The 24,534-nt window shown below is 42.8% G+C and overlaps 1 protein-coding gene across 1 annotated transcript in view; it reads left to right on the forward strand.

Annotated features, from left to right (window-relative positions):
• CSMD2 (CUB and Sushi multiple domains 2) overlaps window positions 1–24,534 on the forward strand; it is a 495,048-nt gene that overhangs the window by 279,045 nt on the left and 191,469 nt on the right. Inside the window, exons 11-13 of the mRNA XM_067533952.1 lie at window positions 951–1,054; window positions 5,206–5,318; window positions 20,381–20,563. Of these exons, the coding sequence (XP_067390053.1) occupies window positions 951–1,054; window positions 5,206–5,318; window positions 20,381–20,563 (400 nt within the window). The remainder of the gene's footprint in view (window positions 1–950; window positions 1,055–5,205; window positions 5,319–20,380; window positions 20,564–24,534) is intronic.

The raw sequence follows: 24,534 nt of genomic DNA on the forward strand, positions 1-24,534 counted from the left end.
GCTCTGGTTGGAGTTCTGGCTGCTCAGCCCCTCTGCAAATCAGGCCCTTATTAGCAGTAGGTTACAGAGTTTGCCCAGCGCAGAATTAAAGTCTAGGCATGGTAGGCCAGTGCCTGTGGCCCCGGTCCCCAGTGTCATAATAATAATAGCAGAACGAAGCTTTCATTTAAAAAAAAAAATGGGTGGAAATTTCAAAAGCATCTAAGTGATTTTGGAGCACAAGTCTCTTTGACTTTCAGTAGGCCTTGTGCTCCTAAATCACATAGGTGCTTTGGAAACTCCCATCCAATGTTTATGTGAAGAAGTTCTGAAAACTTGAACCAACTGTGAACTGATGCAGTGATGTCTAAGTCTGCAAAGAGCCTGACACCATTGCTCTGTGAGGGGGGAGCTGACTACCAATGCAGTAATGTCTGTCTGTGTCTTCAAGCAATCTTAAGCAGAGAGAGAAACAGCAGCCACTAAAGCCAGAGAGGAAACCCTCTGAGTACACACCCAACACCACAGCTGTCTAGTCAATGCCCCAGAATGCTTTAAACCTGCCTGCACCATGTTTGATTGATAAATACCACTTATATGTGCATTAAAATCCATCATCCAAACCCCAAATTTGAAGAGAAAATAGCATGGTGACAGTGACCAATCAGCAGAGTGGATATAGCCCCTGGGCTGGAAGCTCAACAGGCATGTCTCTGTATCACTAAATGGATCTGGAAAATTGATAGAGACAGCAAAGGAATCTGAAAGATGATTTCAATAATAGCTCTGTGTGTCTGGGGAGAAATGCCACAATGCAATAAAAAGTGAGACTGGACACCATTTCCAACGTCCAGGAGATTTAATGCACCTATAAATTGCTCCCCGATAAACACACACAGAATAAACAAGACAAGAAGAGCTGTAGGTTGCCTCAGTGGTTGATTCATATTAACATGCTGTATCTTTGCTAGGTTATCAAACTCACCTTTGAAGAATTTGACTTGGAAAGAGGATACGACACGCTGACAGTGGGCGATGGAGGGCAGGTTGGAGACCAGAAAACTGTGCTCTATGTGTAAGTAGAGTTTCTTTTAGCATTGTGCAAATCAGTAAAGGGTTTTGCATCAGGATATTTACCATGGGTGTTTGGATTCTAGAGGGTCAAGAGCTCGTGAATGTTTTAGGTCATGGTCTGCAATAGAGAATGACTTCAGAATCTCTGTTCCCTTATCCCACTGTTTCCATTCTTCTGTTGCCCTTGACTTTGTGTCATCATTTACACCAGTGCAAAAGGTGCATAAAATGCTACCAACTCAAAATGGTAGTGATTTACATGCATTTTGCACAGGTAAGAACAATTGCACGAGATGCAGAGTCAAGTGTAATCCACTTTTAAGCAGAAAAGAAAGAGAGACTAGTAATAGGTAAGAAGTTGAATGCATGGGGTCAGAAATCAAATGCAAGAGCAAATGCTAAACGAATGGGAACTGAAAGTGGATTACACCTGATGCTGCGTTGCTCTGCATCTTGGGCCATTGTTTTTATCTGTGCAAAGTGCATGTAAACATGGAGCTTTGCAATATCAGAGAGCAAGAGACATGCCCTGCCCCAAAGACCTTACAACCTAAGCATCGCTTTGCGGGGTCCTTATTCAGGTAAAGCTCTCACTGAGGCCGCTGACCGTGTTTAGGTGGATTAAGTGAAAACTGAGAAGGGACCTCAGAATGTGGACCTAGGTGAATAAGTGTACAGTGTTGAGAAGTCTTAGGCCTGGTCTGCACTTACCTCAGAATTTGGCAGCAGTCGATGGGAGTTACACAAGCTACTCTGCGTAGCCTGCATAATTCCTGTCAACTGCTGTACTTCCATTCTGCGCAGAGTCTTTACTGCACTGCGCCTACGGGAACTGCATTCCCATCAATGCAGCACTACGCCACTTGAGGGGGTGGTTTTACTGCATCGACTTCCGGGATCGACTGAGCGGGTCTTCACTGACTGCTCACTGAGTGAGAGCTTTTGTGAACTTTTTCTTTTGGCAGGGGATTATAAAACTAGCTTACTTACAGTGGCAGGGAAAGATGACCATCTCCCATCATAAATCAGGAATTGAGGCTCTGAGATTAAGTAACTTGCCCAAGGTTGCTTGTGGCAGAGCTGAGAGTTGAACCAAGTTCTCTAGAGTCCTAGTTCAGTGCCTTAACCACTAGACTATCCTTCCACTTTAGCTAGATATCTTATAGTTAAAGAAAATATGTTCCATGCATTATGTGTAAAATAACTGTCCAAAAGCTAGGCTGATGTAAGTGGCATTGTCTGTCTGTCTCTCTTTCTGATTTCATTTTTGCTTAATTTTTCACTTTCTTCTGGAATTTCTCTCTGCCTTCACTCCTTTTACACTGTCTCTGTTCAACAGAGTGTGAACTCCAGTGACATTTGAGTCGTTTCTCACCTGCGGTGTATATAACTGAAGTCTGACTATTGTGAATGTACTTGTAATTAAAGTGCCTCAGAACATTTCACAGCTGATTGGTCTGACCATGAAAATTAGAGCAGAGGGAATAGTCTGTAATAAATAATTTAGTCAATAGATAATCCCTCATTTTCACTTTGCGGAACGTCCATGCGCATACGGAAGCTGTGTGAACTAGACTGAGACTCACAGGACCGGGTTCTGTTCCTGGCGCTGCTGCTGGGTGACTTGGGCAAGTCATATCCCCTCTCTGTGCTTCAGTTTCCCCATTTGTAAAACTGGGATGATGATAGTGACCCTCCTTCATGAAGTGCTGTCAGATCTGCTGATGAAAAGCATTGTGTAAGAGCCTGGGGGTGGTAATATCCAAATCATCCCAGGTTTAGCCTTACTGCCTAATCGGTCCACGTTTTTTTGTTACTATTAGCTACTCAGCAGCTTGCTACTGCAAATTTGGGATCTCTGTTGCTGAGCTGTATTGGTCACACAAGTCACATGGTATAGTTTCTGTTTCCTGCCTGGATGGGTATAACTCTTGCCATCAAGTTAATGGTGTAAAGACACCCAGTGCAAGTTGAAAACTCACCAGTCAGAGCGAGTGCAAGAGGGGCATGAAGGCAGCAGAAGTGAATTCATTTATAAACATGAGTGAATATTTGTGGGTGCAGCCGTCCTGCAGCATTCACTGAGCTCTTGTGCAGATCCAGCTGAACGTGTGTGGCATGCATACCCGCTGGCTGCAGCTACTGGCTGTGAGAGCTAGAGTCCGGAGTCTGATTCTGAAGCCAGCACCAGCCTTGCTTCTGTCCCTAGCCTTGACCAGTTCTTGGCTACTTATTAGGAGCTGAATCTTGCATCCACTGAATTCAAGGGCAAAATTCCAAACGACTTTAATGGTGCAGATCGGGGAACCATCGTAGTGTCCTGAGGATTCAAGTCCAAACTGAGCTGTGGGAGCTTGTTTGTCATTCTCCTGACATGCACCCCAGTACGACGTGCCTGTCCTTCCGATGAGATGGAGACTCTTAGGCTGTGATTCTTGGGGCTTTAGACACCTAATTTCCATTAATGTTCATGGGAACTGGGCGTTCAAATCCTTCCTTCAACTTTGAATATCTCAGCCTTACCATCCTGGGTTAAAGTGGAGTTTGAAACTCCAGGTGTAAAACTCGGAAGCCGTAACCTTTTCCTCTTGGTCAGTCCTCCATCTCTCTCCCTCTGTCTGCCTCTTTAAAAAACCCCAACGAGGAATTAAGTTCTGTCCAGGCATGTGATGCTGCCGATGCACAGCTGCTGTGTTTGCTCACATGCAGAACAGTAATTTTGCCTCAAGAGCTCTGGGATCAATTTCATCAAGATCACTTTCAGGCACCGTGATTGATGTATCTGTGGGTGATGCAGGACACACAACAACCGTGTGTGTCTGTGTCTGTGTGTATGTTTAGGCAATTGCTACAAAACGTTACCTGCCCACCCATTGTTAACACGATTTTAAAAATACATCACGAGTAGTACTGTTCCCCCTAAAGTGTTATTTAATACAGCCCACCACTAAAAACTCAAGTCCTGCCCCTAACCAAAATGAATTCCTCATCCTTAGAATTCCCCACACACACCTCCTACTCCATTTTCAAATGCCTGTGTGTGTTATTGAAACCAGCGAAGGCGAATAATCCCGGGGGCTGGATAGGAGGCCATATATCTAGCTCATGAACATGGATGTGTTGTGGCATTTCTCTAATGGGCTGCTGGTTCAGCTGACTTGAGAGTGTCTTTCCTGGCTTGAACTATGCCCCACTGCTTCCGTAGGATATAGCATCCTGGCGTTACCCAGGGTTCATGTAGGATCAGCAGACTCACCAGATAATGTGCCGGTCTACAGTTTGTTTGGGATCCCTGTGAAAACTTTCCTGTCAGCAGACAAGTGCTGCAGGGAATGCAATTAAATTAAATTTGTAATATTTGACTTTATTTTTTGCTTTATAAGTAACTGCGGGGAGGAGGCAATTAAGGTGACTCAGTCACCAGCTTCCCTCACCTGCAGGTTTTGTGTCCTGCTTCGGAAACAAAGGAAGTTACCGTTATTCGTGTTACAATAGTGCCTCAAGGGCTCATCTGAGATCAGGGCCTTCCTGGGCTAGGCGCTGTACAGACACTTAGTGCGAGACAGACTCTCAGTGATGGAAAAACCCCTTTGGCTGTAGGCTGCATTGACGTTGCGGGGTTATGCCGGCATAGATACAGTGCCATAGCTATGCCGCTTGAAGAGTAGACATAGCTTAAGTGTCATAGCTAAGGTCACAGACAGAGCAAAACCCAGGTCTCCGGATTAACAGATCAGCCCCCTATCCACTAGACCTCACAGTCTTCTGATAAATTTGTTTCTTGCAGCCCTTCAAAAGCGAAAAATAACATTGCACAACTTGGCTCCATTCTCATTTCTGTTGCTAGTCAATCTAGGACTGGCCCAGGGAAAGCGAGGAGGGCTGCAGGTTGGGTTTGAGAGAGAGAGATGTGGCTGAGGTGAGGTTATTCAGCCTATGCCTGCTCTAGGCCTGGATCCTAGAGGGTGTATCAACATTTTACTTTCAGGAGCACTAAAATTTGCTTAGTTCGTTTTTTAAAAGTGAGATTTGATAGCATTGATGGAAGTGATTGTTTGCCCCACAGAAAAGGTGCATGTGCTCTTTGAAATGGAAAGCGAGCCAAGTAGCCCTGTTGGAGAAATACACACCCACAATGTTTTTTTGGGACAGTTTGACAGGTACAACGGTTCCTGATCTGATTGTCAGCACAAATCACCAGATGTGGCTCCTCTTCCAGACAGACAGCGTCAGCAACTTACTGGGATTCAAAGCAACCTATGAAGGTAATCTAAATTCAGCTCTTGGAGTTTGCTTGCCTCAGAAGAAGCAGGAATGTGGTTTTGCATAGATCTTGTCAACTCAGGACACGTAATTCCACTGCAGTTTGGCAGCTCCATGGTGGGCACTGCACTTGGAGGATTCTGACTTAGAGCTTTGGAATATTTATTTTTGAAGGACCTTAGAGTGTGATACATTCTTGACACTAGGTGCTAGTGGGCTGTGATTTGGGCTTTGAATGACTGACTCTATTCAGGCAGCACTGTGTATCTGAATATGTTAATGTGCTTCATATTACAAAAGGAGACATACCAAGAAAAATGGAAAATTTATGGCAGACTAAATTCCAAATAAGCAGGAGATTATCCTGTGAGTCATCGCTGTCAGATGTCTTGTCTTGCAAGCTGTAAAAGTTTTGAGGGCTCTTCTCTTCAATGATTTTATGCAGCATAATTCAGCACTGGGAAAATATTGCTTTCCTTCTTGTAATTTTAGTTCTTGGGGTTTTTTGAAGATTCAATTTCTCTTGCCTTATTTTTTGTTTTATTTTTTTCACATCAGTAAAACATGGATATCAGACAGTAACATTTTTACAAGGGAATTGAAAAGTTTAGGGTTTTTTTGAGACAATGTCAGAGAATTCCAGCTATAAACAACAATAAAAAAAAGTAGAGGAAAGTTGTTGTGAAATTCTGAGATGCTAAGTACCTGCAGGCCTTTTTGAAATTAAGGATTTGCCCCAATATGAATAGAAAAGATTTCATAATATTTTGTTTCCATGAAAACAGTCAAATAATTTGCGTAGGTTTTCTTGAGCATTCCCTTGCTTTTATGGGAGCAAAAATGCAATAGTAACAATCTTGTATATTTCACAAAACAAGTGGGAAGTGAAACTATTCAGTCTGCTTTCTCTGTGTGAAGTGTAAATAATCAATCTAATCAATAATACATAGTAATTTAACAGAATAAACATCTTTAAATTGTAATGATCTATGCAAGATGTGAGGAAGAAAAATAAGAATTAAGCCTGGGATTTTCAAAGGAGACTATTGAAATGCATTGGGGTTTGGATGCTGAACTTCCTTAGAATTTCTTTAAAAACCCCAGCTTTAAATAAATACAAATCCAGGGTTTTGTATCTTTGCAGTGGTCACAAGTGTTTGCAAAATTGGGTCCAGAGTTCCCAGATCATTAGAAAAAGTGTTTTTTTTTTTTTAAAAGCATCCTACTCCCAACATGTTTGAAGTCAGTTCTTCCATCTCTTACCTTAAAACACCTGGAAGATTTTCAAAAGTGACTGTTTACTTTGGCTGCCTCCATTTCTAGATGATGGCTTTTCAAGGGGCCTGAACTTCAGAGAGAGGGTGCGAAGCACTTTTTGAAAATCCGTGTTTTAACATGTCTCAAGTTGGGCACCCAACATCACTAGTCAGTCTTGCAAACTCCTGCCCTGAGGTCTCTCTCTAGTGACGTGATATCTCCAAGCAGTGCAAGGAATGTCCCTCCCTTCTCCGGGCATGAGCAGCACAGAACTGCAGATGCTCCAAGTTTGAAATGTGGGTGTTGGTAGCTAAACAAATTTCATTTTAACTTTTTAAAAAGCTCTTTTCACTGCAGACTATTCATCGTGTTTAATCTCTTTCTAAATCCCATTGGTTAAAACCATTTCAGTTCCCTATTAAACTGGGGCCAACACTTCAACATGTGGTGCCTAAAACCAGACACCAAAATCCATATCTCTGACCCTAAATACATGATTTTAAGAGGTGCTGAGCATATGCTGCTGCCATTGACTTCAATGGCAATTTTTAAGTGCCTGGCACTTTTAAAAATCAGGCAACTTTTATAATGGATTCACCCACCATTGAAAATGTTTCCCTAGGAATATTCAGAGTGTGGGATAATTATTGTACTGCTTTCAGGCTGAGAGCTGCTTATGGTGGGACTGCTGATCCATTGCAGACCAGCAGTGATGTATAGGAGCCTGAAGGGGCGTGACGTACAAGAAAACCAAATAGAGCTAACTATCATTATGTCTGGGTTGGTTGAGCTACGCCTTGACAGGATGGGGCCCAATGGCTTACAAATATTTACAGGATGTCAACACCACGTTTGCAGAAGAATTATTTAGAGAAGAACCAAGGAATAATGTCAAAGCGAGCACAGGAAAATATAGGGTGAACATCAAAGTTATACTGGAGAGAGCTTAGCTTTTGGAATCGTTTCCCAAGAGAAGCGGTTTTAGCCCCATTACCTGGAACATAAAGATCTAAGTATGTGTTGTAGGATCATCCTGCACTGGTAGAGGTGACACTGTCTCATCTAATAGGTCCTTTCCCTCTATAATTTGTAGAATTTTATAAAGAATCTGTCTTTACTCCTAGGTTCAGTTATTTCCATTGACCTGCTTTAACGTTACAGATGGCTTGATCTGTACCAGCCCTGACCACCTACTGCTCGACCTGTAGCTGGGGTTAAGGTGACCATTGCCTCTCAGGACTGTGGCCACAGTACCTGTCACACCATTCTAATGTATTCTGTAACAAACACTCCTGTGTTTGTCCTCTTCTTCTCTCCCACCCCCCACCTTTAACTGGGTGGTTGTCAGGCTTTCCCATCGTTTTCCACACTTTACTACTTCATTTACCTCCCAGAACTTTGCAACAAATGGAAAAAGGGGAGCACTTTGGCTTTGCAGGAGGAGGTGCCAAACGTCCCATTGGCAGTGTGAACGCACCTTGCTCTTCAGCATGGAAGAGGCTGCTTGACCAAGAGACCTTGGGCAGTCGGAGTCAGGAAGTCTCAGGCTAATGCGCCCCTACAAAGTAGCCAGGTGTGAACATTGTGCCTCCTCCCCCCAAGTGAAAGATGCACGTTCTTTATAACTGCACCTCACTTAGAAGAGAATGCAGCCACCTCCCCCTAGTGGTTCACTGCAGCCAGGTTACCTGCTAGTAGGTCCTGCAGGCTAGTAGCCCAAATTAACCTATTCGGGGTCATTGGCATGGAGGTGTCAGCTCTGCCCAAGTGGAGTTCAAGTTAGACGAGTTCCTTCCCCCATAGCCAGACTCACCGTGTGTGCATCACAGCCTAAACTCACTAGATACCCACTCCTTCCCATGAGCCTAAAGGAGGAAAGGCTTCCTACGAGTGGCCTCTGTTTCTGAGCTGCAATCCAGCCTTGCCCGGTTGGCAGGTAGAGAACCACTCGCTGACTAGTGCGCCGTGTCCTTTTCTAAGCACTTTGCCTTGCCTTACGGCAGCAATTTGGTTTTGGTCTTGCTGAAAAGCGCCAGTGCATGAGCCCCAGACTACACCTCTGTCTGGCGTAGCTGAGGCCTGTGCTGGAACCATCCCAGAGCCTCGCTTTCCCTTAATCAGCCGGGTGCATAAAATTCATTTCATTTCGCAAATGCTGTGAGCCAGAGTACAAAGCAAAAAACATTGAAGTAAGAGGCAATTAGTGCTTGCCAAATACAAATGAAATTAGTCACAACTTACTAACGAGTTTCAGCATCAGTTTTACAGCCACCCTCTTTCCTAATTGCAAGAAAGAAATCACATGGGACTGTACAAAGTCAAGGCCAAGAATTTGCCTAATAGGTAGTCAAGAGTATTGCTCATGTAGTCTATTTAACTAGCTATATATCCTGGCATACTTCTTGGGGTTAGTGTACCTTTGAAGTGTAATGCAATCATAGAGCGCATTGCTAGTGTTCAAATACCTGGGCTAATTTTACACCTAAGGATTTATTGAACCATGCATTTCAGGACTCAGAGAAAGGAACATGTTGAGTGCAGCAGCTGCTGCTACTGTTTTCAGAAGGAGGTCCCTGAAAAATCAGTCCCCTTTTTTAGCCATGCCTTAGGGATACAGGTGCTCGCAGTAAAGAAGGATGGGGAATCCAGGCTGAGTCTTTCAAAGTTGTCAAAGGGATTGGGACATGTTGGGCCAGATCCTCAGCTGGTGTAAATTGGTGTAATGCCATTGATTACAATGGAGCTCTGCCGATTTATATCAGCGGAGGATCTAGCCTTTTAAAGGTAATGGAGATGGTGTGTCTGAATCCCCAAGATGGCTTTGCGCATCTGAACCGTGGGCTTTTATTTTCCCCTGGAAACAAAGATGCTATCTTGGAACCATAACCAAGGATGGTAGCCCTGCTGTTTGTCTGAGAAATTTCCATTAAGCTGCACTTTGTGGGAAAAGTCCTTTGTTTCTGAAAATAATACAGAGCTGATTGATGCTACAGTGCTGTGTTCTACTTGTGAGATGGGGTTAGGGCTTGTAGGGAGTCTTGGATCTTGTCTTCTCCCTCCCATCTCTCCATTCAGCCTGCCAGTCAGTGCATGCTGGTGCATCCCCAAGGCAGAGCAATTGCTGATCATCAGACTTGTTATGAGCTCCAGAGAGAAATCATCTTTGATGGGGATGATTTCATGGTATCCATAGAGGAAGGAAACTCCCTGAATAGCAGGAAATCATGTCCCCTTCTGACCCTTCCTTTCATTTGCAGGCAGAATTTTACCAAGTGCTCCTAGGAGCCCACTCCATTACATCCCTGTGAGATGAGAACTTGGTGTATGAAAGGGCTGCATGCCAGATCCAGTAGCCTTTGAAGTCAACAAAGGCCTAGACTTCAAACCCCGTCTGCGGTGTGTCCATTAATGCATCTCAGGATTGCATCGCAGCTGACCGTAACTGAATATTGGAAGCTGACGCAGACTGGCATGAACTGAAACTGCAGAACACAGACTGGAAGTATGATGCTTTCTTTAGAGAGGGAGGAGCCATGACTTGAGACATTTACCGCTACCGTTGAAGTTCAGTGCAAATTGTGTGTGTGTTACTGTGCCAGATCCTGCTCCTTGATGTCAATGGGAACTTGGCCATTGACTTCAGTGAGAACCGGAACAGGCCCTAACTGTCTAACAGGCCCACATACTGCCACTTGGAAATAGGAAAACAGTAAGCGTTTTGTGGTTCAAGCACTCAGCTGGGGGGCCACAGCTCAGGATCAACTCCCAACTCTGCCACTCATAACTGTTTCGGGTAAATTTGCTGAGGGCACCTAAAGAATTTAGGATCAGAAGCCCTGTGTCAATGGGACTCATGCTCCAAAATCCCACACAGAACCCTTTTGTGCCCCATTGTAAAATGGAGATAATCATTCCCTACCTGGCAGAGTAGATGAGGGGATAAAACCTTCACTGTTTGTGAAGCGGTAGTTGCTATGGTGATGAGGTGCATCAAAGGACCATCACAGACATCACCATCTTCCTCTCCAAGTCCAAGGCACATTTTGCTGACCGTACCCTTCTCTAACACAAAAACATATAAATATAAATATAAAAACAAAACAACCAACCAAACCCTACCAAAGCAAGACAATCCTCTGCAAGGGCTTCTCTGCCTAGAAGAAGATGGGAGAACAAACGTGACAGATGTTAGTCACATTTCTTAATGCATTATTGGAAGGCAATCAGATACTACAGTGGGGAGTGCAGGATAAGAACCTATATAGAATAGAATAGGTGCCTTGAAAGAGAGAGGAATGAGATTTTAGAAAATCATTCAGTTTTCATCATTTAAAATGGTGCTAGAAATAATGCTAAGAATATTGTTAATGAATTCCTTATCGATAGTTCCCCAGTAATCCTGAAACTGTAAATCAAAACTAATAATCTTTTTTTTCTTTCCAAAATACGCCATGTAGAGAGCCTTAGCCCTTTAATTATTTTTTGTTGTCTTTCAAATATATCAATGTCAGTTTGTAATATTTTCTTTTCCGGACTCATTTTCACAAGGGGCTTGGCTGTCTAATCTCATCCAACAGATTCCCACAAACCATCAGACATCCGGATTTGCACATTTTTGCAGGCTGGCATCCCTCGAAACTTTCTGTGAAGCACTGAGCGGACTCATTTTGTACAATCCCTTCACAATAGCTCAAGTCCCTGTGTGGATGTCATTTTCATTTATTGCTGTCTATCTGTTTAGAGCCCCTGGAGTAATGTTTGTCAGTTTCTTCCTCTGGTTTAAAACCTGAAGAAATCCAGCTGCATATGGAAAAGAGGGAAAATTCCTAGGGAAGAAGGGTCTCTCAGTCAAATATCCCCTTCTTAATGCTCTATGATCAGCCATCTTGGCTAGACGTCATTACGCTGGACGAGTCCCTTATTTAATCTCCCCTAATTAAAGTCTTCAGTGGGGAGAATTTCCATATCAGACTTCTTGTGTGATCTTGGGCAAGTCATGTAGTCTATGGGTGCCTCTGTTTCCCATCAGTAACATGGGATAATAGCAGTGCCCTGCCTCACAGGTGTATTATTACAATGAATACATTAAAGATTGTGAGCTGCTCAGATACGATCATTGTGGGGGCTAGATAAATAGCTGAGATAGATATCTATACGTACACAGCGCTAATGGCCACCTACCCCAATAGATGATAAACTTTTCCCTCCCCTCTGACGGTTCCCCCATACAAATCACACAAATGCATTATGCATTACTTCTGTAGTCAGGGGTCAGGATTATAACAATCGCTTTGGTGGCTGCTATTAACAGGTTTTCACATAACAGAGACAGACACCCATTGATCTGTTTTGCATCTCCGTGTCTTTGTTGTATAAGGAGCTGTTCTCACACACTGCAGCTGCCACAGAAACACAGGGGTCTAAGGGCATCTTCTTGACTACCTGTCTCTTTGAATTCCACACCAGGGCTGCTAGCACACGCCAGCTCTCGCAGGAGGCCATGCATCATTCTATTTGTTTCTTTTCCTGAACGCTGTCCATCGATTATATGTACATATTTGTTTTTTATTTGGTCCTGCATTATATAAAACCTCCGGTATCACTGGCATTGAAGTCTATCAAAACAGCTTCTGTTTACTTCTTTCCCCCTGCCCATTTCCATTAAACATATTGACTCTTATCATAAAACAGGAGCATTGGAGACTGCTGAACCGACACACATGCAGGCTTTTAGCTTACAGTGCACTGACCTGAGCTGCATTCAGAGTCACCTTTCTCCTATTTACCTTAAAAGATGAGCATAAAACTTAGCTGGAGTGATTTGACATTATGCCATGAGGGATTTGAATGAGTGATAGCCTGCTAGATACAGGTTCTATTTTTGCCCTGGAGTTCTGGCCTAGAGCATGAGGGGAAGTATAAGGCAAGAGGGCAGGGGAGTTTTTCTTTTCTTTTTTTTTTGGCTTTGTTTCCTCCTTGGACACTTTTTTCCCACTTCTGGAACCAACAAAAAAAAATAGGCTTCTAGCAGCTTGTGAATCCTGGATCATGCTGTGGTTATCTCCAGAGCGTAGCTTCTTCCAGTCTAAATAACTTCTACAATTGCACCACTGCATAAGAGGTTAGACAGCTGAAGCAATTCACTGTTTTGCACAATGCATAAGCACTCTTTGAAAGGTCTCATTCCCATTATCCATTGATAGTGAATGGAAAGGCTCCCAATGGGCCTGGGATTGGACCCTAAGAAAACAATGACCTAAATGTTGCGTGCCTCCATTTTTTAGAGCAAAACTGGAGCTACCTTAGAGGGTACATGCTGATCACCCGTGCTCTGAAAATGAGTTCCCTTTTCGATGTCTCAGGTTGGATTCCTGGAAACTGAAACACCCGCAGTAGTTAGCAGCTTTGAAAATCTAGGCTTACTTCTACCACACTATGTGCCAATCTGTAGATTCACCACCACCACCCATCACCAAGCTTACTTGTACCCTAAGCAGAGCTGGTTGGAAAATGTTCAGCAGGTTTATTTTTAGAAAATGCCATGTCATCAAAATGGAAATGTTTTGCAAGAATGTGTCGATTTCAGTGACATTTTCAGAAAAGTCTTGAAACGTTTCATTTGGACTTTTGGGTTTGTTTAGAGAACGTTTAAATGTCTCGTTTAGGTTTTCTCGTTTCATTTTGTTCAGACTTTCATATTATATTATACTGTTAATGTTGTGAGTTAATATTTTAATTTTTCAAAAGCATGAAAATGAAAAGTGTGAGGCGTGTTTTGTAGTAGTTACTAATTCTAAGCGTCTTAGTTACTGCACTACTACAAGTAGTAATTAGTTACTGCACTACTACAAGTTAGAATTACCCTCAGGACAGAAGTTCCATTTTCCAGCCAGCTCTCGACATAAAAAGAAGGGTGCTGGTTTTGTTTGCATGATGCTTACAATGAGGAACCCACCTTGTAGAATGGAAAGCACATGCGAGCAATAATCTTCCATTCCACTCCAGTTCTTAAATCGGCTCTCTCCCTGCCTTAAATCTCTCTCCCGCTCCCTCTGTATAGGCATACAGTAATGCAGAAGGAAAGTCTTTCTGCCCAAGCAAATCGAAATGAGGGAGAAGCTTTCAAAGACCTTTTAATCAGCTGCTTGGGAGGTGTCTGGGTGAACTTCATTCTTTCCCTTCACTGGGTCAGAAAGAAGATGTTCTTTTCTTTCTTTGCATGGCTGCACTTCTCTCTTTCCTCTCTCTCATTCTGAGTGTCCTGCGGTGTAACCATGGCCCTGTTTTACAGAAGTGATGGGTACCTGCACTCCCTTTGACTTCTGTGGGAAGTGGACTTGCTCAGCACTTCTTACAGCAGCTCCCTGGCTGTGTTAGAGTTCCCAGGGCCCTGTGCCTCCTGTGCCAGAGTTGAATATTTGGGAGATGGGGGGAAAAAACCAAAACCTGGGGTGAATTCCTGGCCTTATTGAAGTAATTGGCAAAACTCCCATTGAGCTCAGTGGGGTCAGAATTTCACCCCTGGGGCTTATACAATGTTACCACTCCTGCACCAACGGACTGTTTTAAAGGGACACGGTGTTATTCAGTGGCAGATACCCTGAGCCCTGTGGGTGTTCAGACCACGTCCTTCACAACAGCAAGGAACATGGCAAGTGGTTTCAGCACATTCACCCAGAGAAGAAAACTGAAAGAATTAGTGCAGCTGAGATTTTAAAACAGGCATTTTAGTATGATTTCAAAGGCCCATGTCTCCTACCACAGGATATGCTCGTGAGCGTTAATGGTGTCCTGCAGAGGGGGAGAATCAGGCTCGTGTGCTCTGCTGCCGCATCACATAGGTCCCAGTTCAGCGGGGCACTTGATTTCATGAATATGCTCGAGTGCTTTGCTGAATAAGCCTGTGCCTAAAGGGAAGCACGCTTTTACATGTTGTGCTGGATCTGGGCCTTAATCTTTGTAAATTGCTTTGAGAGATGTCTGGATGCAAGATTTTTATATCAGTGCTGCAGTTAGTAGGATTTAATAAATACTAATAATATCATGTTCCTATTATGTTAGGATGGTTGAGGCTTGCACGGGAAAGGCTTTCAAACAAGGGTCTGAGTTGGGAGGAGGGAACAGTAAATGACAGCATTTGTAGAGGGTGCCCATCTTTCAGGGTTTGGGGATATAACCTGGTACAACAAAAGGGCGGGAGAGGTGATCTTGTGGTTAAAAACCCAGTGCTGTTAGTGAAGAGGGCTGTGTTTCCACTGCTGAGGCATGAAGCCATCCCAACTCATGCCACTAAAACCCTTTGCTGCTTCATCATCTAATTTATGTCTCTCTTTTTCTGTGCATGTCTGTACACGCTTCTGAGAGCAGGTGTGTGTATTTTATATAGTGTGTGGAATATATATTCACAAGTGTACATTGTGCGGGTGTGTGTATTTATTTACTATCTGTATAGTGGGTGTGGTATTTGTGTATATTATTTATAAATAAATCCAGAGCCTCCAAAGAGCTGAACCATTCAATTCTGATGACTGATAAGAAGCAATAATAGATTTGTATTTGAAGTAGCAGTTCCAGAAGACTCAATAAAACCCTGCTCTCCCAGCATCATATAAATAGCACATCCACCTTTTGTAGCCATTAGTTTTGTTCCCGGCTGCTGTGTGGATTATTTATTTATTTTACATTATTTCCTGTTAAGCTATGAATAGGTTTATCCTCTGTAGCAGACACTTCACATTATCAGTTTTTAAAAAGAAGTAGGTCAGCCCAGATTACTTTCTGGGTGCTGTACATTTTCTATCAGCTATTCGTAGACAGTTTTATGAGCTCACTGACCTTCCTAATGGATGTTTGCAGAACATTTGAGGGGTGTTTGTTGCTAATGCAATCCCTCCAGCCCCCCGCCCTTTGTGTTCTATTATTTCTAACTGCCTGCTATTGACCTCTATTAACAACTTCAGCACTTAATGCAATGCAGTCTGCAAATGGAAATATAGTTCTGGTTGTCTGCGTGCATGAGGAAACATCAGCAAGAGGATTTTCCATGGGCAGCCTTGGATGGATTGTTGGTTTTCAGAGCCGTGTGTGGGCCCACATGGGAAAGTCCTGCAGAACGGAAGTAACAAGTGTGTTTTGTAGTACTTACTCTGAGGAGCTATAGGATTTGAGAGAATTGGCGCCTTTCTAAGGTTTTTGGTAATTCCTTAAAGCAGAGAGGGAAAGAATTCTGTATTTAGGATGCTTCAGAAAACCTATGTGAAAAGTAAACATTTTCATTTCATTCCATTGGACTTTTCCATAAGGTTCAGGCTTGGCGCTGATCCAGCTGGGGCCATTATGACAGAGATGTGTGGAGGAGACAGTTGTAAAACGATCGCTTTATGGTGCATTGTAGTGATAGACTCTAGCAGCTCCATCTATGTAGCTTAACAAAGAGAAGGTTCGGGGTGACTTGATTACAATCTAGAAGTACTTATATGGGGACTAGCTATTGAATAATGGGCTCTTCAGTCTAGCCGAGAAAGGTGTAGCATGATCCAGTGGCTGGAAGTTGAAGCTAGACAAGTTCAGACTGGAAACAAGATGGAAAAATTTAACAGTGAGGGTGATTAACCACTGATCACAATGGTCCCTTCTGGCCTTGGAATCAATCAATCAATCACATTGCCTGTATGCATACAGTGCAGGAATGTGTGCAGTCACCTGTCAGCTCCATCCATTTCTGAATTGCCAGGGATAGTGGGAGGAAGAGAGGGAATTCCCTTCTTCTGATGGAGTTCACCTCCCTTTCTAGATGCAGTTAAACTATCCCAGTTCAGGGATGATTTCTATATGTGGCTCATAGAGATGCTTTGGAAATGCAGACTGTTCCATTGCTGAAATGCGCCAGAGTCAGCCTAAGATCATAGAGCTTATAACAGCAAACAGTCCTCCTGGGGGGGAGTGATTCTCCACCGCCTTGCATGGTCGTCTTGCCTCTCTCATTCACCGGATCTCCAGGCAAATCACTCCAATCAAATAATCCCAGCCAGCCATCCTTAAAAGGACTCATCAGCCCTGCTCTTCTCCGTTCTTCATGAGCACTTGGCCACCAGCTCATCATGGCTGGCTAATTTGCTTCTGCACAGATACAAAACCTATTATGCAGGAGTTAATTTTAAAAACGTTTCTGTTTTACTAAGTAAAAGAATAAAGTAAGGTATAAAGTAAGGCAGGAATTTTGTAATCAGTACAGAAGTCAATTACTGGAGAACATTGAATGAAAGGCATCGTATAAATGACTGCTATAGTTGGTAATGTTTAATATTTATATCAAGTTTTTAAGAGAAGAGAGGAAAAGGCTAAACAAAAGTGCAATGTTTCTGTATTTCTTTTAAAGGGACATAGATGGCAAATTATAAATATAAGCAGAAAGTTAAAACAGTTTTTCACACTTCTGTCTGGTTACCATCATATATGCTTTAAATAAATGCCCTTCCTGTACATTATTATAACTGTAAGAGTCTTAAAAGTTGAATTTCCTTTTCATAATTTACACTGTTGGTCTCACACTTCGCTCTCTCTTTGGAGAATAGCAGTCAACTGTTCAATTTCACTATTGTATCTAGTCTGTTTCACTCTCTGTTTCTCAGCATTTGTAAAGCCTGTGGGGCAATATTTAAATTCAGACAAATTGTTTTCACTGAAATGCAGAAAAGAAATACATTTTGTGAAAACTTTTCTATTCATATTAAATTATGTTAAATCATGTTTTTGGACCCCATTCCCTGACTATGACTTTTTAGTGCAAGACATAAAATGCAATAACAGAAACCTGATGCCATGTCGTGGCTTCTGTTGAAAATATACCTGTATCTAAAGTTGCCTAGAGTCAATATAACAGTAAGAGAAGATTGTTGATATTCAAAACACGTTGGAATATTAGATGGATTAATACAAATCTTGGATTATGTGATTTCCTCTGTAAGGAAAATGTCATAAAAGAAATTTCCAATTTGGCGTCAGAAATTGAAAACTGAGAGAAAAGACAGTGAAGCTGATCACAGATGATGGGGATAAAAACCAGAGAAAGTGTAAGGTGAGATGAATGCAACACAGATTAATAGTGCTGAAGCACTGAAGAAGACTTTAAAGGAATTAAGTCTCATTGTTAATAGCGATAGAGAGGGAAGGGACTCTTTAGAAATGAAATTGTATGAAAGCAGATAACGGAAAATTGCATACATGATTTTCCCAAAGTCAAAATTCAATGAATCTCTTCCTACCTGTACATCTCCACACAAGAAGGTGTCATCTGTCTCCTTTAGAACTGCACAGAGGAATTGATGTTGAAATGGAATTCGGGAACGCAAAGTAATGTTGACACAAACTTAGCAGCCCAACTTGCATTTTGTAGGTCTCTCCCTCCACTATGAGGGAGACTTAGGCCCTATCTTGCAATGAGCTCCCTGGAGGGGGGACCCTTGCATGAGGCTTTTCTCATGCATAACAACTTCTAAGCCTTCTTACTATGACGAGTATTAAATGTTCCTATCTTGATAGTGCCTAGCTTGGACTGAGGTCCTGTTGTGCAGGGTGCTGTACAAACAAAGAAAAGAGACGATCCCTGCCCTAAAGGGCCTTCTCATAGAGTATTTGCAAAACAAAAGTTCTAAGACCATAGCGATTATACTCATCTGATACTGGCTATTGTCGGCTAGAGAGCTGCATGGACCAGTGAAATTGAAATCTTGACTCGGCAGGCTGGGAATTGGGATGTGGATAGGGAACCTGTTGGCGAGGAGCTTGCTCAAGTTTTCATGTTTAAAAACTGGGCGACGTGTTGGGAACTGTCTGTAGATCAAAGAATCCAAAATTGTATTGTGGAATGTAGAAGAGGATCTTTTCAGGATAACCCTATGTTTTCCTTTGGTCATCTTTAGTTGGGGAGTGGGGAAAGCAGAGAGAGGGATCCCATCTCATTGAACACTTTACTAAAGTAGACTTGCAGAGGTTCTCTTATACATTCATTACAGGATGCCTTTCCTGAGGAATTAAAGGTGTGCTATGCATTAGTATCTTCATGAATTTACTAATTGCTTCAGGAGACAGGATTTATTCTCAAATTTCCAGAACTACCATTTGGTTGAACCGTTCTATCTGTGACCTGAGACTTGCTCCTTTTATTAGCTCAAATCAGAAAAACTGCATGAAAACTGTATAGTTAGGAATGGTAGATGGGATACAGAACTTTACAACTCCCAGGTCACTGTTCTGAAACAAGCTAGGTCGATCACTCATTGCCTCCTGTTTGTTGGGCTCTGTGAAATGAGTCAGTGGCCTCGGTCCTATCCATTGATTGAACTGATATATATTATTATATATATATATATTATATAGTATATGATTCCATATAATAAAGCCACCCACACATGTGGCGCTCTTGTTAGTTTCCGCAGAGAGGCAGAGGATTGAATCTACTGTGTGTACGGAGTGTCACAGGGTGAGCTAGCCTCTTTAAAGGAGTTTTGGTTCAGCCTCACCTGTGACTGTTTTATCTTCCTGATCATAGGACTGAGAGCAAGGAACCCAGCGTCTGGGAGGTACACTGCTCACAGGAGAGGCTAAGTTCAGACTCCCTTAAAGGTGCCAGCTCACCCTCTGACATACTGCTGTAGGCGTTCCCTGCGGAATGTGGGTGAAGCACAAAGTCCAGATGGAAACTTGTCCTGTTTCAACCAGTGTCATATCTGATCTGTGGATCTAAGGTTTCAGTATCCAGGGTAGTCAACCCGAGGCAATAAAGACACTCAGCTTAGGGCCATGTTCGACCTTATTCATCATAGCACCTCACCTCATCCCCAGGGAGCTATTTGATAAGGTTAAGACCCTGAAAGGTATTTAGGCAACTAACTCCCATTGCCTGGGCCTTAGTTACTACTCAGTGTAAGTGTGGCAGAATCTAGCCTTTGAGAAATAAGTGGATGTCTTCAGGCTCAGTGTTGATTTTACTTTCCGATGAATAGCGTAGACGTGTTCTTGTTTAGTCCTGAGGTAGAACGTGAGTTGATGGAGACAGAGAGTTCCTTTGCTTGAGATCTATACAACTTCTTTTCCTTATTAAAATGGATTTTAAAATCGTTTGTTTTATTTCAACAGCCATGTTCACAAATCAGATCTTTTCCCCCCTACGTAGTTTTCACAGTAGCCGTGGGTCCACTTCTCATGCCATCCGGATTAAATATTCAGCTGCATGGGAAATCGGTATCATGGTCAATCTCTTTCCCTGTAGTGCTTTTGTATTTGGAAAGGCAATCCAAAATAGATCAATTACTAGGATGGATGGAATGGGATTAGCAATTCAGATCAATCTCATAATTAACCAGGAAAACCATCGCCATGCCTGTAAATACAGCCGTCTAAAATCATTACTTGCTTTAGTTGTTGTCCCAACACTGGTACGTGCACCACACCCAGTCAGTGTAGCACTCTGCCTCCTGTCTCCCAACCGTAGTGGTGGCTGGGACATAGCTAAAGGAGGATGAGGCTGCTGCTGCCTTGGCTAATAGAATGGGTCTTTTAGTTCAGTGATAGCGGCTCATGCATTGAGATACAGAGGCTGTGTAAATTCAATCCCCAGTTCCAGTGACCCACCCAGGGCTCTGGTGTTATGTTAGGATAATGCACACTTTATCTGCTGAAGGCCTCATGTGTTTATCAGTGAACACCAAAGATAGCATGAAAACAAGAGCATAATATAAACGTTACAGCAAAGAATCCAGTTGCCAGAACCCGTTTTTCCCCGCACTTTTCTTTCACTTTCTTTCAGAAATCGACCAAGGGAGTTGCGGCGATCCTGGGATACCGGCCTACGGCAAAAGAGAAGGCTCAACATTTCGCCACGGGGACACTTTGAAGTTTGAATGCCAGCCTGCCTTTGAGTTGAAGGGACAGAAAACAATTACCTGCCAAAAGAGTAGCCAATGGTCCGCTCAGAAACCAGTCTGTGTTTGTAAGTCAGTGAGGAGACTGCTTTAAAATGTTTGCAATGTCCAGTGAAGTAGCTACATACATGATACATTTGTGCACTGGATTTGGTACCTAGAATACGGAAAATACTGGAGACAGGAGAGATGGAAGCCAACCTGCAAAATTTTGGATCAAGTTTTCAGCTACCCCCAATGTTTGAGAGTGTTTGAATCTGACAATTTGGTTCCATCCATTAAAGGGGAAGGGGAGGGGGCAGCCTCAAAATTTGGATCCAGCTTCAAGTTCCAATCTCTCTATCCAAAAAAATTTTTTGCTGGTGTTTGGTTCCAGGATTCGGGCTCAGGCTCATCTCTGAGAGGAAGTGAAATCTTCCATGCTGGTGAAACCCATTACATTAGATTCAATTTTTGGCCATTTAATTCTCCTTTGTAATCTGACAGGTCTCAGGCCTGCTGCCCTAAAATCTCGACTTTTAATTTGTTGTCTTAAATCTCAGCGGACATAGGGTTTGATGTTCTCATTAGTGACGCAGGGGGAGATTTTCAGAGGCATAACCAGAGTTAGGCACACAGTTCTTACTGGCTTTCAATAGTCCTGACTGCCCTTAGAAAATCTCCCCTTTAATTTATAGTGTTGAGCAGTGAACAATTATAAATGATCTGAACCTTCACCCAAAAGGAAAACTCTACCTGACTCTTAACAAGGCTCACAAAAGTATCTATTTTTTCCCCAGCTTGAGAGTGAGTGAGCTCATTTTGCCTAATACTTTACCCACTTGAGCACTCTAGCATCTGAATGTTCAGCTTTGGGGAAAAGAGAAGGGAAACTCCGTGAAAGAACAGGATGATAGAATGGAGCTAAGAGTGAATAACAGATACAGCAGAAAGGAGGGTCTGAGGAAGAGTGCGCCAAGGAGAGGCAGCAGAAATGTTCCTAATTTAAAAACAAAATGCAGTGTGTGTATATTTATTATAATGCAATAAATGTACACATGCATCCTGTACAAGATGCTCGCTTGGAGTTCACATGGGTTTTTTCTGTACCAAAGACATTGCAAAGCCTAGAAAAAAAAAATATGATTTCAAAATTGAATTACCCTTGCAAAAAACCCTACAAGTGGCAATGCAGCGAGGCAACTGTGGAAGAACAACAGTTATGAATAAATAACCTTTCTTTTAAATGATAGGGGAAATGTTTCCCATGCTTTGAACGAGTTTTGCAGCACCTCTAAGCAGCTTGCAAAATTTCTGAAAGTCTTTGGAATCCACCAGGTTTGCCCATTTCTAAATGTCATGTGTTTTTGCACTGCTTGGCTTTGTCTAAAAGCAAACTCACCTGAGACGTTGGTGAGGAAAATAGTCCCCCTCGTATTTTCCTCATTATCAAAATGGGAAGTACTAGAATTCTCATGAGGAGCTCTTTTTTGTCTCCAACCCAATTTTTTTTCTACCCAAACTATACAATATTTGAGATTTTGGGGATAGTTAATGAAACCTTCAGCTGTTTCTGAGTTTCCCCTGACTGACGATTGACAGTGACAAACAAGATTCCTGTTATTCACGTCTTGGGTACCTGGAGTGACACAACGCCATCAAAATGTTATCACGGCTGAAATTTCCCCATCTTCAGTCCAATAAAGATGTGGCTTTTTCACCTACTCGATCCATCGATACAGAATGGACCGGAGTGGGGGGGAGTGAAGGGGAGCTGGCATCATATGAAATCCCATGCTGCCTGGGGCAGGGGAAGGGAAGCATGATAATTAAAGAACCATGAATCCATCAGTTAAAACCATGCACCACTTTCCACCCCCTGTGGTCCTGCTAAGCAAAAGGCAAAAAATATAGATAGTGCAAAGAAGTTCTGCATCTCTTCTGCCCCTCCGCCCCTTACCACTCTTGTGTTTGGGTCCTCTAGACACCATCACATTAGTGTGTGTCAGCAGAGGTGACACAACGGAACGGCATAAGGCATGTAACTTGGCATAAAATCTGTATCTGTACCTCTGGAAAAACAAGGTAACCTGATTTATATGCTGCTAGTTGGAATATGCAAACAATTCACTGTCTCCAATTCTATCTGCAAACGCATGACAAATGCAGATGGAGATTAAAGCAGCATCTGCTGTCCTGAGCAAATGATTTATGTGCATGTTGTATTTATCTCGGAGAACTCATGACCTGGGCCTCCAGTGATGAGGCCATGCAAAACCATCGTGTACCTGCCTTATTGCAAGGGGTTCCTGAATCCACAGCTGTCTACAGCCTTCACGATAAAAGACCTTCCATCTTTATCCTCCTTGTCATTGTCATCACACCCCTGAACCATTCATGCTGTGTACGTAGGGCTCTGGGGAACCTTCCACAGACTGTCCCACGCATGCACTGTAGTGTCTACTAAGGGACAGAGTATGTATAACTTTGTGTGCATATAGGTTCCCTCTGATTGGCTGAGCTAGTGGAAGCGGTTCCTTTAAAGTTCATTGAGTTTCCCTGTGTTTCTGTAGCTGAAATGGGTGAGTGCAGTTATCCATCCACGTTTGCCATTGAAGGCCTTTGTTGCACTGCAGCCATGACCATTACCAGATGTGGAAGACCTCTCTCCCCACTTCGCAGTGTGGCTTAGACCTCAAACCAGCTTCATTTTGAAAGCTGCAGGGTTATAAAATCATTCTAGCGTCGGTGTTGTTTTAATGACTGGGGTGATCCAGATTTCGTAGCACAATGTAACCACGATCATCATTTCTGTATAAAGTTGTGGTTGTCCTTCTGGAACTTAAAGATATTGAAAACAGGGTTTGGAGAAGTCTAAGACAGAAAATTAGTACCTCAGGCATGCAGTTGTGTTAATTAATCTTGGTAGGTACCGCATCCTGGTGCATTGGTGGGATCTGATACCTTTACAAGGCAATACTCAAGCTGTAGTTCATACTTACCTGTGAATGAGTAGATAAGCAGGTTTAAGAATGTGGAAATAACCCCAGGGTAACAGAACTTTCACAAGAAGCAGACTGGTTTTTCCATATATCACAGTATACACATGAGCCTGGTATAAATGCATGGCTAGATAAAGCAATGGAATGAGGCATTCCAGTCATAATGTAACTTTCAAACACATCTGCATTGCTATTTAAACTCACAAACATATATTATGAAAAATAAGGCATTTTGTAATTGTTACCTGAATTTTCGGTCGATTGTTGCAATCCTGGGCTCTGATTCAAAGCAGTTTTCATGCCCAGGTTTTAAAGTATAGATTTTACAACTTGTAAATTTCACCACTAAAGAAAAGGAAGGGCTAGCATCCCTGGAGACCCAGCTAGTGTCTAAGATGCACTGACAGCTTCCTCCACACAGTTCAGCTCTGTCCTCCAAAACTCTTTGCTCTTTCTAGTCTTGGGTCCCACACACTGCCCTGTTAAAGCACCCCAGTCCTGGCCTGATCTTCTGGTCTTGTGCTGTGAGTGAGTGAGTCAATTGCGCCAAATTGTGGATTACATTGTGGATGATTATGGAATAAGCTGCAACGGCCAGATGATACCTTTTGACACCAAATCCCAGTGAACATGGGTGATGGTTTCACCTTCCACTCCCCCTCCTGCATTACTTGCGCTGGAGAACTATTTCTGAAACGGAATCGTTTTCTGGCGCATGTTAGTTTAGTGTCCTTATGCTTGTGGCTGTAGTTTGCTGGACCCGTCCAACATTGTAAAGGTAAAGTGTGTATGTATGCGTGTGCGCACGCGTGTGCACATATATATGCACGTAGCTGTAGATGATTATGATCATGGCTATGTGAAGTAAACCTGGGGGCCAAGCTTATGGTTTTATATTGAAGTTCTCCTAAAGTTGCTATAGGTTGTGCGGAGCCCAATGAAAAGGGTGTTGTTGGAGGAGGATCCATATTTTCGGGGGGTTGCCTGTTAGACATGTAGGGGTGAGCCAGAAAGCTTGGGTCCGTGTCCTGATACAAACTTCTCCAAAGTTCCAGGTG

The sequence above is a fragment of the Emydura macquarii genome, unplaced genomic scaffold (genome assembly GCF_026122565.2).
Source record: "Emydura macquarii macquarii isolate MOO-44397 ecotype Brisbane River unplaced genomic scaffold, CSIRO-AGI_Emac_v2 contig_3348, whole genome shotgun sequence".
NCBI lineage: Eukaryota > Metazoa > Chordata > Testudines > Chelidae > Emydura > Emydura macquarii.